The 16,578-nt window shown below is 39.9% G+C and overlaps 3 protein-coding genes across 6 annotated transcripts in view; 2 read left to right on the forward strand and 1 right to left on the reverse strand.

The window, feature by feature from the left end:
- Nucleotides 1–2,271, forward strand: part of scaper (S-phase cyclin A-associated protein in the ER) — a 61,038-nt gene extending 58,767 nt beyond the window's left edge. For all 4 annotated transcript variants that reach the window (XM_080505426.1, XM_080505427.1, XM_080505428.1 and 1 more), the window contains 3 exons: nucleotides 74–265; nucleotides 1,289–1,337; nucleotides 1,584–2,271. In XM_080505426.1, coding sequence (XP_080361552.1) covers nucleotides 74–265; nucleotides 1,289–1,337; nucleotides 1,584–1,681 — 339 coding nt within the window. In that variant the 3' untranslated portion in view covers nucleotides 1,682–2,271. The remainder of the gene's footprint in view (nucleotides 1–73; nucleotides 266–1,288; nucleotides 1,338–1,583) is intronic.
- A 2,524-nt stretch (nucleotides 2,272–4,795) lies between these two features.
- Nucleotides 4,796–7,912, reverse strand: isl2a (ISL LIM homeobox 2a; the record flags this gene model as incomplete). Its single annotated transcript, XM_080504271.1, has 6 exons — nucleotides 7,697–7,912; nucleotides 7,109–7,298; nucleotides 6,640–6,899; nucleotides 6,185–6,474; nucleotides 5,418–5,585; nucleotides 4,796–4,912 (listed from the first exon to the last, which is right to left on the reverse strand). The coding sequence occupies exons 1-6, from the start codon at nucleotides 7,752–7,754 to the stop codon at nucleotides 4,796–4,798; spliced, it is 1,083 nt and encodes a 360-aa protein (XP_080360397.1). The 5' UTR covers nucleotides 7,755–7,912.
- Nucleotides 7,913–9,944: 2,032 nt separating this feature from the next.
- etfa (electron transfer flavoprotein subunit alpha) lies at nucleotides 9,945–16,185 on the forward strand. The gene is made up of 12 exons (XM_080504289.1): nucleotides 9,945–10,041; nucleotides 10,871–11,020; nucleotides 11,117–11,198; nucleotides 11,380–11,462; nucleotides 11,555–11,654; nucleotides 11,829–11,939; nucleotides 12,099–12,200; nucleotides 12,337–12,405; nucleotides 12,478–12,560; nucleotides 13,393–13,458; nucleotides 13,862–13,942; nucleotides 15,810–16,185. Exons 1-12 carry the CDS (start codon nucleotides 10,003–10,005, stop codon nucleotides 15,843–15,845), a joined length of 1,002 nt encoding a protein of 333 aa, XP_080360415.1. The 5' UTR covers nucleotides 9,945–10,002; the 3' UTR covers nucleotides 15,846–16,185.
- The last annotated feature ends 393 nt before the right edge of the window (nucleotides 16,186–16,578 follow it).

The following is a 16,578-nucleotide window of genomic DNA, read 5'->3' on the forward strand; positions in this document are numbered from 1 at the left end:
GGTGCCACTGACTGACTTGAGTGAGTGACTGGCAACTGCTCTTTGTGTGTGTGTGTGTGTGTGTGTGTTCCAGGTGATAGTGCAGTCTGGCCGCCAGCCCAGCGTGTTGCAGAAACTATGTCAGCTGCCCTTCCGGTACTTCAGCCAAGCACACCTCAAGAGCGTCCTCTTTCCCTCCCTCATCTCTGCCTGCTACAACAACTCTCAGAACAAGCTGATCCTGCAGCAGGAGATGACCTGTATGCTGCTCGTCACCTTCATCCAGGTAACTATGGAGACGGCGTCGCACACAAACAGGCGCATCTCGAAAAGCGTGTGCGTTATTGAAAGTGTTTTGTCAATCATTTTTACACTCACATTATATGTTTTTTTTTTTCAATTTCAGTTGTATTTCTGGCCTCTGTTTAAAGAAAATTAAGACACAATGTTTGATCTGGTGGAATATTCAATTATTTTGAGAAATTGTATTTGGATTTTTCAGACTTAAAAGCTTAAAATGATGATCAATGAAAGAGTAAAGAGCTTGTCATATTCCAGCTTTCTACGTGATGAAACTTTGAATCTGTTTGAATTAAACTCGAGGCTTTTGGGTGACATTTGTGCAGAAATAAATAAATCATCAGATTTGATCTCAATACAAAATCCCACTTGTGTCTGCATTTATTAACCGTATTATAATGGTTAAGAAATGTTTAAAATCTATGCAGACAACCCATTTACAAAAAATGTCTTTCCTTGCTTTGATTTTGAGTTTTTTCAAATACAATTTCCAAACTGAGTTAATTTCTTTAACTTTTGAGGGGGGGGGGTCTGATTTTTCAGCACTGGTGAATCTGTAACAGACAGGCTGTTTCCCTCACAAAGATAAATGGTTTCCTTCACAGTGGATTTACCTGCCACTGGTTCAGCTCCCAGTAAACAGCTCGTCTCCTTCATCTTCCTGTGACAACAAGGCCCGCACCACTCTGCCACCACCACTGTTTAGACACTGATTAACTTCCATTGAAAGGGAGACAAGCCATTGTCATTTCTTTCAAACAAAGCAATAATGCATGGCGCGACTTAACCTCAGGAGCATTCCTCCTCCTCCTCCTCCTCCTCCGGGGCGGCACGATTCAATCCAGGGTGGTTTAGTTTGGCACATGAATCACGACGAGGTGGAAACATTTTGGCTGCGTTAACTTTGCTTGAACCTTCTGTGTTTTTGTTTACTGGAAGCTCTAATTGAATGCGGTTAGGATGAGACACTTTGCTGTGCGATGGTACTGAAACGTAACCTATGTTCCAGGACTGTGCTACAAATGAGAAGGAGTCAAAGAGCAAAACATGCAAAACGGGTGAGTTATTCGAAGCGCATCAAGCAAATAACACCATAAGAGAGTTAATACTGAACATTTTGAGTTCGGTATGCTTTTAAAGTTAGTTGATGATCATTTCGATGTTAGATTTTTGATTGTAGTTGTTGAGACGTATTGTTTTATTCTCAGGACAGCCTTGTTTTAGATTTTCCACTTGGTTATTAAAGGATCTGTGACACTTGTTAAACGCCCACCGGTATTACAGTTGTTGTTTTCTGTCTACAGTTTCCCAGCCTCTGGATTACTGTGAACTGTCCAACCGCTTTCCCAGAGATCAGTGGGACTCGGTGGTGCAGTTTTTTCTCAATAAGCAAGAAGAGTGAATACCCAATCACACAAAAGACATTTCTGTTGACTTTTCTCCTTCTTTTCTCCCCGACTTAAAGTCTGCACACGAGTTCCACGTTCTCCATGTTCTTACTGTATTCTGGTGCATCTGTATTGATTTCGTGGAAATCAGTTTGATGCTTCTACGATTAATTTTGCACAAAATGTCTTATTTGTTGCAGTTGCAACAGACGCACATCATTTCCATGTAAACTCTGAATAAGCCATGTTTTTTTCTTCTTCTATTTTTCCTGTTGTCGATAGAAATACTTACACTTTCTAAGCGTCTCCAATCTAAACCTGGAGCATTTACTCACATGGACTTTGTAAGTTTGCGAAACATTTTCACTTTTACATTTTGTGTTAATTTATTAAAAGAAGAAAAAAATACCAAGTTGTGAATGTGAAAGACCAGAATGTTGTTTTCTAGTCTACATAAGGCCAGTTATGTGTTCAATGACTTGCCTTATATATGTGTCAAGAGTATTTTTTTTTTCCATTCACTGCTTGTTCGAAGGCACTTTGTTACTATAAGAGGCACTTGTAAGGATTTTTTTTGTTATTATTAATAAAAGTTTTACGGTTGTTTCCTGTTCTTTGTTATATTTTGTTCTGTGCACAAACACATTCTCATATAACGGTCACTGTCAAACAATCATTTCCATTCATGTTTAATTTTTTTGGGGAGTCCTATGCTGACTGATCATATATTTACAGGGTTTATGTTTACATGGGTAATTTCAACAATAGGCTTTCTAAATAATATGAATACATATCAAGTGTGCATTGACATTTATGAACATGGTAAAATCCTTTTTTTGATTTTAGGTTGTTTTTTCACGCCATCCAGGTGCATCTCTAAAACATGAACATTTCTCATTTGATTCAGAAGTGGGCCTTTGATAGATATATATTCTTTTTAATTATTACACAAACTGAATTATGTTAATATTAGTATGTGAAGTATTCTTAGGAGTTAATCTTATGTCGTGAAAAATTTAAATAGTGTTTCAAAGTATTACAATATTTTATAATTTGTACATTACACATTTTATATTTAAAAAAAAAAAAGTCCATCCTGCTTTTAACTTCTTAACTTATAAGTGTTCAAAGAAAATCAGGTTTTCTTGATGCATATCAGATACAAATACCCCAAAATAAATGAAAACATCACTGCTTAAACATCCTTTAACTTGTCTGATGTTAATTTGAAAACATCTTGGAAATGTGAGAGCTCTGTACTGTTTAATGTCCTGTGAGCCAACCCTAATAAAGTTGTTTATATCATTTTTAAGATCAAGCCTTAGGGTATTTATTTAAAGATTTGTAATAAGCATACAAGATTTTGTGAAACGTTTTCATGTTTGTCATTGCATTATCTTGTGTATTGTTTTTTTTTTATAATTAATATTTTTACTATAAAGAGTTTAATCTTAAAAAAAATTTTTTATAATAAATCCCTAACCCTAGATAATATTCAGGGATTTTTTTGGTTTCTTTTTTCTTTTTTTTTCTTTTTTTTATGTTGGTGAGTCTCCTCTTTCCCTTGCTGATAAAAGCTGATCCTCCCCAACAAATTGTTGAGGTGTAGTGTGTCAGTCTCTGTTTGACCTGCCTGCTCTCTTGTCCAGCGGCTATTTGCCGCTCAGGATTCCTGCAGGAATGAAAATAAACTGAGGACACGCCAGGATGCGTCTGCGGGGCGCGCGGCGGTCCCCTCAGCCTCCTGTTGAGGGTGCACTCAGCGCGTCCTCCGCAGGTGATGCCAGATGGAGATAAGGAGGCCTCCTCTGTCTAGACTTGTAGCTCACATGGGCCTCAGGTATAAGACACTGTTCAAATAGGACCCGTCCTATCGTTTGATCTGGATAACTGGAGCAAAACTACATTTATTAGACTCAGTTTTGGGCTCAATAGTGGATCATAGGTAAATATCCAAGCCTACCGTTTTGGTTTTTGGTTTTTTTTTTGTCGGATTCACTGATCTATCACTCATAGGAGAAATGTTTAATGATACCTTGTCAGCAATTAGTCAGTAATCCTTTCAGCTCAATGATAGATCAGCCCCAAATATCCTTGTTTGTTTTCCACCAATCACTATAAAAATTAATCCATTATATTATGTATGCATCACTTTGTGGTGAATATATTTGATACAAATGCCTATCTATCTATCTATCTATCTATCTATCTATCTATCTAGTAGAATTCTTTGACAAAAAAATATTTTCTTTTTTTCCAGTCTAATCGATTTTCTTCAATGTATCTGCTGATGTGTTAATAGTGTGCACACTATCCAAGAACTAACCTTCTTAAAATGTGCATTTATTTTTTTTTAGGTTTTGCTAACAGTGAAATTCAAAGTTGGTGTTGATGTTGAATGTCTCTGCAGATTTTTTTCTTCATAAATAAAACAAAACAAAAAAAGTTTGAACGTCTTCAAGTTCAATCCTCGAATTTCAACAGTATCACGACTTTACAAGCAGCAGGTATGCGCTTCTATTTGCCATAAAACTGATTTATTTGACCACCAACCATATAGTTCTCTCCCGGTGTGTTTATGGAACACTTGGACTTTGCATGCAATAATCAGTTGTTTTATTTATTGATAAGATCATGTACGTGTCCTCAGAATAAATAATAATAAGTTATTTTCTGGAGAAAACGCCAACACTGCGCGTCTCACTTTTGCTTTCTCTTTTTTCACTTCTGTTTCAATAATTTACAAGAGTCAATAGGAAAACTTACAAATCATGCACACCTCTAACACAGGTGAATAAACGCACTGCGAGCGTCCAGGCGTCCGGAAAAGACTCACGTATGTTTGAATCCAATCACATATTTCCATTATGTCCAGTTCAGGTATTGGCACCATGATAGAAGGAGGTAAGGTGTCCCACAGCCACAGGCCCATCCGCAGCGTGCGCTCCAGGGTCAGCGAGCTGAAACATCGCTACTCCACTCGGACCCTGAATGTATCCTCTGAAATAATCCATCTCGAGCTCCGGGTTTTCTTCCTTGCGCGTCACTGAGGGGGTCTTTGCGCACTTTCTTTGCGGGTGAGAGTTTGACGGCCTCCTCCCCGGCTGACCCCGGGGGGGGGAGCCTCCTCACGTGTCCACGGGGCTCGGCACCATGCTGTTCGGTGTGTCTGGTAACTGCGAGGACAGAGAGGTCACGTCACTGCCCGAGGAGTTTCCCAGAGAGCCGGATTCAGAGAACGACACCTGCCGGGCCCAACCACAAGTCAAATCAGCGAGAGATGATGGTGATATTGGCACAAATCTCCATTCAAAAAAAAGATTTTTGGATCAAAACCACTTCAAATTTTTTAATGCTTGATAACATCAACATGTTCTTAAAAGTGCCAATGAGAAGTGAATAAAGACATATTTACGTTTACTGTGTGGCACGTTTATGACAACGCGCAACACAGATCAGGTGGTTCCAAGTGGTTTAAACTTGTGTAGTTTACACAAACAGCTGTATATTCAATAGAGAGTTTTTGGACATTGATAAAGCTTTAATCGGTGGTTCGATCCCCACTATATATGTTTCACAGTGTCCCAAAGATCTGCGCGCAGCCTGGTGCGTAAAAGTGAACCATCAGTCCAATCTGTGTCTTGTAAACAGTTAATTTTAATTTGCCACTCTCATTTACTTATGTATTTTTTTTTTGTTATTGAACATGTGCAGAATAAACTGTTCCATGTTCCATGTAAGATGTCTTACCAGTTGTTGGAAGGCAGGCTGGTCCAGGTCGGTCTGCAGGGCGAAGTCGCTCAGGGTTTTCCAGGGAGGCTGGTAGGTCTGCACCTCCACCGCGTTCCCCTGCACGCCGCCCTCATGCCGGATGGGACTCCCCGCTACCAGAGGCGTGCCTGTCAGGCCCTGCAGGTTCTACAAGAGCAATAAAAACACAATTTTCTCTCAGTTTTTGGTCTAAGATGTGGTAAACATCGCGTCATTGTGGTTTGAGACACATCATTAAACAGTGATATATTTAAAAACACACTTTGCTCGTTTGCTTTTTGGGGAATCAGATGCGTGGGAAACTTTGTGATTATTAACTAACCAGTCACCCTTTGTTAATACATTAATATTTAGCAACGTTTATTGACTTTGGAGGGAGGAAAACGGATCATTTCTGCATGCGCGTGTAAAAGCAAGAACATTCAATTTAAATAATATTTTATGTACAAGAAGGAAATATTTTTTTAAACAACTGTTTATGCATCTGTTTGTCTGTATTAATTCACTTTCTTTTATTTCACTACAATATAATTTTCAGCTTCTTTTTTTCATGATTTGTAATCTTTTTTCCCTTCATTTTTTGATTTAATACTTGCACGCCATATTTAATCTAAATATGATTTTCACAGGTTTGTTGTATATGCATTTCTTTTGAACTGTAACTCCAAAAGTCTGTAGCAGAAATGGGAAACATAAAATAATGCAGGTATTAAAAAAAAAAAAAAAAAAGAGAAAAGGTTGCTCACAGTTTTGTCGCTGTGCTGCTGCTGCTGCTGCAGCTGCTTCATGAGGATGGACCTCTTCTTGTCTTTGCAGCGCTTGTTCTGGAACCAGACCCGGATGACCCGGGGGCTCAGGCCGGTCATCTCCACCAGCTGCTCCTTCATCAGGGCGTCGGGCCGTGGGTTGGCGTTGTAGCAAGTCCGCAGGGTGTGGAGCTGCTTCTCGTTCAGCACCGTCCGGACCCGGGTGGTTTTCTCCGACTGCTTGTGGACGTGGTTCCGGTGGTGGGGAGGGTGCCGGACCGACACTGGCTCTGATGGAGGAATGAAGAGTTAGAAAAACGAAGAGGCCTGAAATTATTGCAACTAAAAGGTTAGAACATTTTTAATAATAACAATAATAATAATAATAATAATAATAATAATAATAATAATAATAATAATAATAATAATAATAATAATAATAATAATAATAATACCGGAGATGTGCAACGGTCTGCTGTGGAGGCTCCCGGGGCTCAGTGGGCTCCCCGCGGCGGCCCGCTCCGCCAGAAGGCCGTGGTCCGCCCGGCACAGCAGCTCGTCGTCCCGCAGGGAGAACTCGTCCCCCGGCAGGAGGTGCCGGCTGCACATGGAGCACCGAAAACACTCCATGTGATAGACATTGTCCCGGGCCCGCATCACCAGGTCGCTGCTGCAGAAGCCCATGTTACACTTTGCACATTTGATGCCAAACAACCTGAAAAGGAGCACGGAGATGTCTTGGTCCCATGCATGCCTTCCCTTTCATCGCTCTCAAATCTGATATGTACAGTGCAATATTTTTACCAAAAAAAATAAATACAAAAAATGAAATGAAAAAAAAATCTCAAAAAAAATTATGCATTTGTTTTTCATTTTCAACATGATTAAAATAAAGAGGAAAAAAATGAGAATTGAAGTCCACACCTTGCATAATCTGTTTTGCAGTAAGTTTTCCCGTCGCGCACGAAACAAGTGCAGTTCTCGTCCAGGTACTGGTTGCACTCTGCACACTTGAGGCAGGCAGCATGCCACTCCAGGTCCGGGGAGACTCTCAGGATGTACTGGTCCTGTATCTGACTTCCACAGCCCACACACATAGCGAATCCCGACTTCTCTGTGAATGGAGAAAGGGATCAATGCAACACCGAACGTCTTCTTTTAATCCCCCTGACAGCCCCATTCGTCCGAGGGAGACGCTGGCTTATTGTGCGGGGATCACAACAAAATAAAAGCACTTTTCTAAAGTGGATGAATTATTACGGAGGCCACGGGAGGTAAAATACCGCGATGGCTTGAGTTACTTTGGATGCATGAGCACCACACTTCACATGTGGGAGGTCAGTTTGAATATTTGTGGCTCTTCGCTTTGACAAGTTGAAGATTAAATTTTTTTTTTCTGCAAAAATGTTTTTTTTGTTTTTTTTTTAGTAGATCATTCTATTATTCAACTCGGCTGTAAAACTCAAAATAAAACAAACAAAAACAAAAAAACCAACTTATGATCGATCTTACTTTTGGAATGATCCCCCATATCATCCAAGAAAGAAGTGTTGAGCAGGATATCCACCATACAGGAGAAGCGCCGTCACACTGAGGAGAGGAGCCGCAGAGGAGACCGTCCCGTCCCGGGGCTGGAGGAGGATAAACTCTTCTTCCTCCTCCGAGAGGTGGAGAGAAACAAGGATCATCGACCAGTGACGTCTGCAGACCTGGACCTCGGCAGGTCCGAGGAGAGAGAGAGAGAGAGAGAGAGAGAGAGAGAGAGAGAGAGAGAGAGAGAGAGAGAGAGAGAGAGAGAGAGAGAGAGAGAGAGAGAGAGAGAGATGCAAATCCTCTCCTTCGGGCAGGACCCCCTGCTCCTGCTCTCCCCCCAGATCCCCCACAACTCTGTGTGTGTGTGTGTGTGTGTGTGTGTGTGTGTGTGTGTGTGTGTGTGTGTGTGTGTGTGTGTGTGTGTGTGTGTGTGTGTGTGTGTGTGTGTGTGCGTGTGTGCGTGTGTGTCATCGCACGGTCAGCTATATTCTCTTCTCACAATGTTTACTTTTCCCTCTACTTTTACTTACTCTTATTTCTTATTCCTTCAATTCTCACCTTTAGTGACTCATATTCCCATCATTTTATTCTTTACCCAGCACACCTATGCTATCTTACTCAGTAATATCCTGATATCCTGCTCCCATTCTAACACTTACCTTTACTCCTAATTTTACATTTATTTATTTACTTCCTTTCATTCATAATCTTCTGAAACGTTTTTGTTTTATTTCTCTTTTCCTTAATTTTATACGAGTTTCTAAGAATTCGTGTTTATAAGAAAACTTTCCGTCACCTACAATAATAGCCACACCGCTCCTGAGCGCTCTCTAGTGGACAATATAATCTCATAGCGACGTTTATAATGAATTTTCAGTATTTCACGTTTGTGATTTTAATTTCTGTTCACGTTTTTTTTCAGTCAAAGTACACATTTGTCATATCAACCAATAGGAAAAAAAAGTATTTTAAAAAGAACTTACGTAATTGTTGTGACTTTGTTAATTTACATAGTCACAAAATTATGATCAGAAATGGACATTTAAAGGTTTCCAGATTTGGTTTCTCCCTTTGTTTCATGCTTTTCCACTTTGTCAGAGGAAACCTGGGCCTATTTTTTGTGGTTTTATTCTTTTGATCCAAACAATAAAATTGACTGGTATTAGTTCTCCAATAAACAATCCCAAAAATATTTTTCCAGGTGTTTAATTTCTTAGCGTGAAAGACTTCAAACCCACCCGGAAGTTATTATTTCATTTTTCAAAAATGACCTAATTGTGCACGTGTTATTTGCCAATATTCATAACAAAGTAAATGTTGCTTTATTTGCTTTCAAACGAAATAATTTGTGTTTGAGTCTCAAGATATTTGTATAATTTATATTGAAATGCAGTATACTTAGACACATGAATCATGGCCTGTTTTCCATATTAAACGATCACTTTTAAACAACATATTCAAACATATTAAGCAACGCTTTTTAAAACTAGTTCTTTTTGTCTTTGTCCTCTGTTAATGGCATTAGACATATTGTTTCAAAATCTGATTTTAGAAATCAGTGGCATGTCAAACAAAATCTGACAGAAAAGGAGCTCAATGAAAGAGAGATATGTTTAATTTGTTATTAAATTGGTTTAAATTAATTATTTACTGTCAGGTTTCTTGTCCAGATATGTCCAGATATATAGATTGCTAAAATGAGCGATCAATGAGTATAATGATTATGTCATAAAGAATTATTATTCGCAAATGTGCTTTTTTCTACATATGACCGAATTGACATTTATAAACAATTACTTTTTTTTAATCTGTAAGGAATCTGTAATTTGTAAAGAAATGTTTCTAATTATGTATCAATAAATGCCGGCATGTGTTTTAAGGCTGGCACACACAACAGGATAATCGGGCCGATTTTAGTCCCGGAGATTTAGCTGTAAATCCATGTAAATAGTAGTATTTGTATTCACAGTGAATGTAGTGATCCTAAAACACCACAGTGCCCTAATATTTCAAATATATCAAAATTACTTGTTTATTCTATTTTAAAAGTGTGTATTAGCTGGAAGACAAACATATTTCCACTGACTGGAACGTGTTCATTTTGGAAATGATTTATTTTTTACTATTTTATCTTGCGGGGGGCGTGTCTCTTCAAATATCGCGAGAGTGCCGACCATGGTGAGATGACCTTCTTTGCCTCGCAAGTATCGCGAGAGTTTCTCTCAGGCGTCAGGCGACCTTTGGCACAGTTTGTTCTGCAGCGTCGAACCAGCAGCAGATCCAAGATGAACCGGGCTTTTAACAAATCCAGCCTCAGGCAGTTGGTAAGATTGTGTCTCGATCTCTTTCTCTCTCTTACACACATAAGTCATGTTGTTCACAGGATTGAATCATACGGAGATTGTAGAGTTTCCCCCCGGTGTGTGCAGCAGCTGCTAGCTGGTTAGCTCTCTGCTCCCTCCTGCTCGACGAGCGGTGACAGCAGCTTAAACACACACACGTGGCTTTATTTGTCAATTTATTCCACTCTGGATAAACGTCACCCACTGAAACAGCTCGGCTGAAATGTTGTGTTATTTGTTTTTTTTCTGACCTGAGTGCTAACTGGAGTTAGCACAGGTAGCCTTGTTACAAAACTCCCATAACAACACTTATGAAAGTGTGGCAATGTCAGCTGTTACGAAAGTGTCACCCAAAACAAAGACGTGTATCCCTCCATGATTAAGGTAGCCAGGTTTAAAAGTGTCAGGATTTGTCTACCTGCTCCACTCTTGTCTTTGTGACCTCTAATAAGTGATCGTGATCAGTCCTGTCCAGATGAGGCTGGCGGGATCCTGTTTTAATCAGCTGGAGTGTTTGTCCTCTATTTGCTGCACACCGTACACACACTTCAAAGTTCAAAAGACGGGATTCCCACTAAAATCCGATTAGATGTAATGATCTAAATAAATAATTTCAAACAACTAATAGGGAAGCTGTTATTGTCAGGTCTTGTATCAATCATTATAGGGTTTTATTGACCATACTGTTAATCAGGAACAATCAACTGTCCAGGTCTGCCTGAGCCAGTATTTGCTTTTCAGATTGTAAGAGATTCAGATTTGAAAGCACAAGTTGTTGATTTTTTTTTCTTCTTCTTCTTCCCTCAAATAGACTGGCCTCCTTCAAAGGTTTCAAAGCACGTTGGTGGTTGCCGAGCACAATAATGACAAGTTGACGCCCATCACGCTCAACGCCATCACCGCTGCCAGCCAACTGGGAGGAGAGGTGTCCTGTCTGGTTGCTGGAACTGACTGTGCGAAGGTATGCAACGCAGTTGAGCTGCAGATCCTGTGATATCTTGCCATTTGATTCATTTAACGTACTGTGTTAAAGTTAAGTGGCTTTCTATCGTCTCAGGTTGTGGAGCAAATCAGTAAAGTACAAGGAGTGAAGAAGGTTCTGGTGGCCCAGCATGACTCATACAAAGGTTCCCTGCCTGGTGAGTGGGACATGATGGGTTGTTTTTTTGCTTTCCTCTCGAGAACATCTCATGAGTGACTTAAGGAGGGGGATGTGACTCTCCATTAATTATTTTCTCTGCTCATAACTGTGTAGAATTTATATTCTTTTAGCTATAAGTTGTCTGATTATTGTTTCTATTTTTTTCCATATTCTTTCAGAGGAGTTGACTCCATTAATCTTGGAGACACAAAAACAATTCAACTTTACTCACATCTGTGCTGGTGCATCTGCTTTTGGAAAGGTGGGTTGGTGTAGTTTCCTGCCGTCTAAAACGGGAAATGCGTTTACTTTTTGTTCATGTTGACGCGATCCCATTCTCCCTCTCCGCTCCAGAACCTGCTTCCCCGAGTGGCGGCTAAACTGGATGTTGCCCCAGTTTCCGATATTATTGAAATCAAATCTCCAGACACTTTTGTCAGGACGATTTATGCAGGTAAACATTCAGTACTTTTTGAAACTCCTACATGTAGTTATGTTATCTTAGTCGTGTACTATAATTTCTTATAAAATCATTGAAACAACAGTGAGCAGTTCATTTGAGTTTGGTTTCAGTTATTGTTCTGCAAGTATATGTTAGACTTCATAATCTGCTGTTTGAACCCAACAGGAAATGCCCTCAGCACAGTGAAATGTAACGAGCCGATCAAGGTGTTCACCATCAGGGGGACGTCTTTTGAAGCGGCTCCGATGGAGGGTGGAAGTGCTGCATCAGAAGAAGGTAGCGTAACTCACAGATTCACCTTCTTTGTTTCACAATATAAATAACCCAGTCCAGTATTCCACTTCACTATAACACAATAATCACTATTGTGATAATAAAAGCACCTCATCAGCCATTATGAGTTCTAAATTCTCTTTGCGGTTGTGTGCCGTCCAGTGGCTGCCTCCTCTCCCTGTGGGGTCTCAGAGTGGCTGGAACAGAATCTGACAAAGAGCGATCGTCCAGAGCTGACCGGCGCTAAGGTCGTGGTGTCGGGAGGTATGTGGTGGTACATCTCGGGACACCGGCCTGTTTGTTTTCTGTCGTTGTACACTGGGCTGGTCATTTTGTCACTGCGTTTAAAAAGACAAAAGTTGGTATTTCATGATGAATCTTTGGTTTTATTTCTTTCAAGGAAGAGGCCTAAAGAGTGGAGACAACTTCAAGCTGCTTTATGACCTTGCCGATAAAATGAATGCTGCAGGTATTTAATTGTCATTTATTACTTTGGGACTGTTTTTGCTCTGTGGTTAATATTGTATTATTATTTTCCCAGTTGGCGCATCCAGAGCTGCTGTAGATGCGGGATATGTCCCCAATGACATGCAGGTTGGACAGACGGGCAAGATTGTAGCACCCGTAAGTTCCTTCCTTTTCTTTTCTTTGTTTTAAAAGGTTGAGAGGCCAATAACACTCTAGCCAATCTGCATTTGGAGTGTGTGTAGATTTGCCCAGCATGATGTTGGTGGCTGCACTGAGTTCCCCTGTAAAAAGGTTAACTTGCCATTATGTGCTTCAGACGGGTTTCCCCAGCTGTGATTATCCACACATTAGGCCCGGCAGAATGTACATGATGGCACATTTATCTCGGTAAACGAATTAGCTGATCCACTAAAGCAGAGTGCAGTGGATATCTGGACGAAGCCTCAGACGGGGCCCCGACCCTCCAAATCGCATTTTGTACATGTTAGGACAAGCTTGTGAAATTTGGTTAATTGGATATAAGATTAAATTGGCCTTAATGTTTTGAGAAACTTGAAACATTTGAACTTTATCCTCCATGAATCCTTAAAGACAATGTTACTCAAGCTGAGTTTAGTTAGTTTTTTAGAAGCATTATACTTGCACCACAGCAGACTTGTCATCTGTGTTCGACAGCATTAGCAGGGAAAGTCCATTGATTTAAGTATTTCTACTCATAATATATGAACTCAAATGTTTAGAGCATGTCACATTTTAAAAGGGGATAATAATGCCATCTGCTTATGAAAACACTGATAAGGTCTTTCATTATTCCAATATGTGGAAATTCTGTTTTTGATTTGACAACATAATAAAGAATCAAAAGAAGCTTGAGATATTTCAGTGTGTATGTAGATCACACATGTGACTATTCTACTGCCATTACTGCCACAAGAGAGATTGCATTATAAGGTCTGCGGGTCTCACTGTCTTCTGTTCATGTCTGTAGGAGTTGTATATTGCTGTTGGGATCTCCGGAGCCATCCAACACTTGGCGGGAATGAAAGACAGCAAGGTAAAATTAGAAACAAAAAAACACATTCTCCTTTTCTAATTTTCTTTCTTCTCCCTCTAAACTCAGTTTGCGCAGTTCTGCATAAAAAAAAAGGAGGACATTGAATTAATGTATTGAGGTCTATTCTTTTATCTGGTCGCATGTATTTTGGTAAAACTACAAAGTTATTAGAAGTGGAGAACTCAAGCTGCTGGACAGTGACGACATGTCCATTGAAAGAATAGTACAGAATGTGTTTCGTGATGTTGGTGGTACTTCTGTCAACTCCATGAACAATTTCTTTTTATGACAATTGAAGCTAATAATTTGTAAATTTTTTCATTAAATAAAAAAAAGATAATTGTAAATAGTCACATTTTATGTGTTTCTAGTATTTGATTTTTTTGTCTTTTTTTTTTCTCAGACTATTGTTGCCATCAACAAAGACCCCGAGGCTCCTATTTTCCAGGTGGCTGACTACGGCTTAGTTGCCGATCTGTTCAAGGTAACCACCTGGGATTGATATTGCGCCAGTAATTTTCCCGTAATCTCACATTAGGAAACAACCGAGCTGCAGCTGGACTCACTCACGTGAAGTCCTGACTGACAGTCAGACTATAACTTTCTCATTGATAAATTTTGCACGATGTCTTATTCCACCTGATGGAAATGCGCCGCTGTTGAATTATTAACTTCTCGACTGAATGATAAGGGCGCCGCGGCTAAGAGAGGACCACATTAGCATCTCGGGAACGCACAGAAAATGCTCAACGGCGGCTCTGAAGTTGCTCTCGGTGCTGCGTTCGGATTCTTCTTGCCAGGTCATTTATATGCTTGGTTGCCTTCTCGTGTCGAGCTGGTACCCGGGGACCGTGAGCCAAGCGTGTTGGCACGACTTCCACTCAGTCCAGTGCGACCTGTGAAAGGCTAGAGGGTTATATTTTCATCTGTGTCCTGTTGGTCATGTTTAATTTAGCCCACCTCAGCGGCCCAGGTGTCCCGACAAACTCCACAGAAGTGATCAGTAATAATAGCTGAAGGCAGTCGAGTTGTGACCCACTGGGTGGGATCACCTTACAGGTGATCACTCCTCAGATAACTGATTAAAATGGATGGGCTTTCTACTTTTCCCCCCAAATGGACAGTTGATACCCAGCACCAACCGAGAAAGAGCCTGACGATTCTGCTCTGATGTTGCTCCACTCGCCAGGAGTGCAGTTTCTATCATTTTCTGCTCACGTTTACCTCTAAAGTCAATTTTAATCAGTCGTTTTGGAGGAAAAAAAGATTACTCCTGTGTTTGTTTATGAGCCAGATGTCTCTTTGTGTCGAATCTCATCTTGCTTTTATCCAACTTTAAACACTGATGAATGTTTCTATACCTGCAGCATGCTGATATATCTCCGCAGCATTTTATGGTCTGTGTAATAAACAGATTTCTTTTTTAACTAGAAACATTTCAATTGTATTTGGTTAACTTTTTTTTTTTAAGTTGCTGGCTAAAGGTATGGCTAATGTAATTAGCAAGCTAAGCAGCTGGACTGCATAATCTTGTAAATCCTCAATCCAATCAGAAAATAGAGGCTGTAGCTCCTTGTAATTTTTTATTGCAACACAAACTCTCTAAAATATTAATTGAAACTCTGAAGACAAAGTGGATACGACTCACTACGGCCACCTAATGATCAGAAGGCACAGAGTAAAAAAAAACGTTCAAAATGGGTAAAGTGATTCCAGCGGATGTTAGTATCGATTAAAAATTGGTTGAATTCGGGACAAAACTTGGGTTCATGTCATTCAAACGTGTGCACCAGCTCTGTCTCCCTGCAACTCTATCAAAACTCCCTTCGATTGCCTCGTTATCTTTTGGCTGATGGTCTGGCTCCACATTCCAATCATAGTTTGGATTAGATTTTAGTTTTGTTGTGCATAGTTTGGTCGGTAGGAGGCGCTACCGTCTTCATTCTGACGAAGGAGCAGCTAGAATTGAGATGGGAGCACTTTTTCTTTTAAACTAGAAATTGGAACAATGAGTGTATTTCTGCACAAACCCTTTTTTTTAAAACTGATTAAAAAGAAGAATATTTGCGTCTATGGACTTCTTGAGTGACCTTTTAGAAATGTTTTGAATAGTTGTCACAATATACAGCATGTTATTCTGGTTGATTAAATCTTGAACATAGAAGGATGAATTAGTTATGAAAAATATATTTGACTCAGATCACAACTACAAACCTTCAAACACAAGCTAACCCCTGTGGAAATTGATTTTAGGTAATGGGAACTTTGTTAAAAAAAAAAAAAAAAAAAGTTGCCCATGTGTAATGCTGACAAATTATCACACGAGCTCCTCCTGTGTTTTCTCTCCTCAGGCTGTTCCTGAGATGACTGACGCGCTGAGCAAGTAGGGAAGCAATATCAGTTGAAACCTGCAGCCAGAGCAACTCTGGACTCCAGACAGCAGTCCCAGCCTTAATACACTTCTGAAGCTGTTCATTGACACCTTCTCTGTAACCTGCATCAGAAAAGATCTGCCAGTTTTTATCAATACTGTGTTAATTATTGGTGGGTGATCAATTGTACTTACCATGGCAGGGCATGCTGTTGTGCTTTTGGGTGGTACAGCTGTTGTAATTTGTACTATAAGACGTTTTTTGGGAATGATCGATCCTGTAGCTCTCCATGCTAAAATAGCTCTGTTCGTATGAGAGATGCCTTTGGGGAATAATAAACTGAACTAATAGTAAACCACAAATGTGTCATCATTTGCCATATTTTCATTTTATTGGGTTTGTTTTGCAGTGCTGCCTCCATAAACGTAGAAAGGGCCTGTCGACGGTACAATAAACAGTTTGCAATACGGTGGCAAGTCTGAAAAGAGTCATGCTTTGATTTACTTTCCAGTGTTTTTTTGTAACTTTCAAGTCCCCCGTTCAGTTTTTTCTCCCACTCTTGTGATATGATGATCGAACCCATCCTTATTTATTTACAACTTCCAAACAAAGTTTTTTTTTTTTTCTTTTTTCCCCCAATGTCGTTGCAGCCCTGAATGATATGAAATTTATCATGTGCAGGTAGATTTTCAATCAATTGGGTGCGTGAGGGTCATGCTGCTGTCAGCAGAACTCGGGTAAACACGGA

Source organism: Blennius ocellaris, assembly GCF_963422515.1.
Source record: "Blennius ocellaris genome assembly, chromosome: 11".
NCBI lineage: Eukaryota > Metazoa > Chordata > Actinopteri > Blenniiformes > Blenniidae > Blennius > Blennius ocellaris.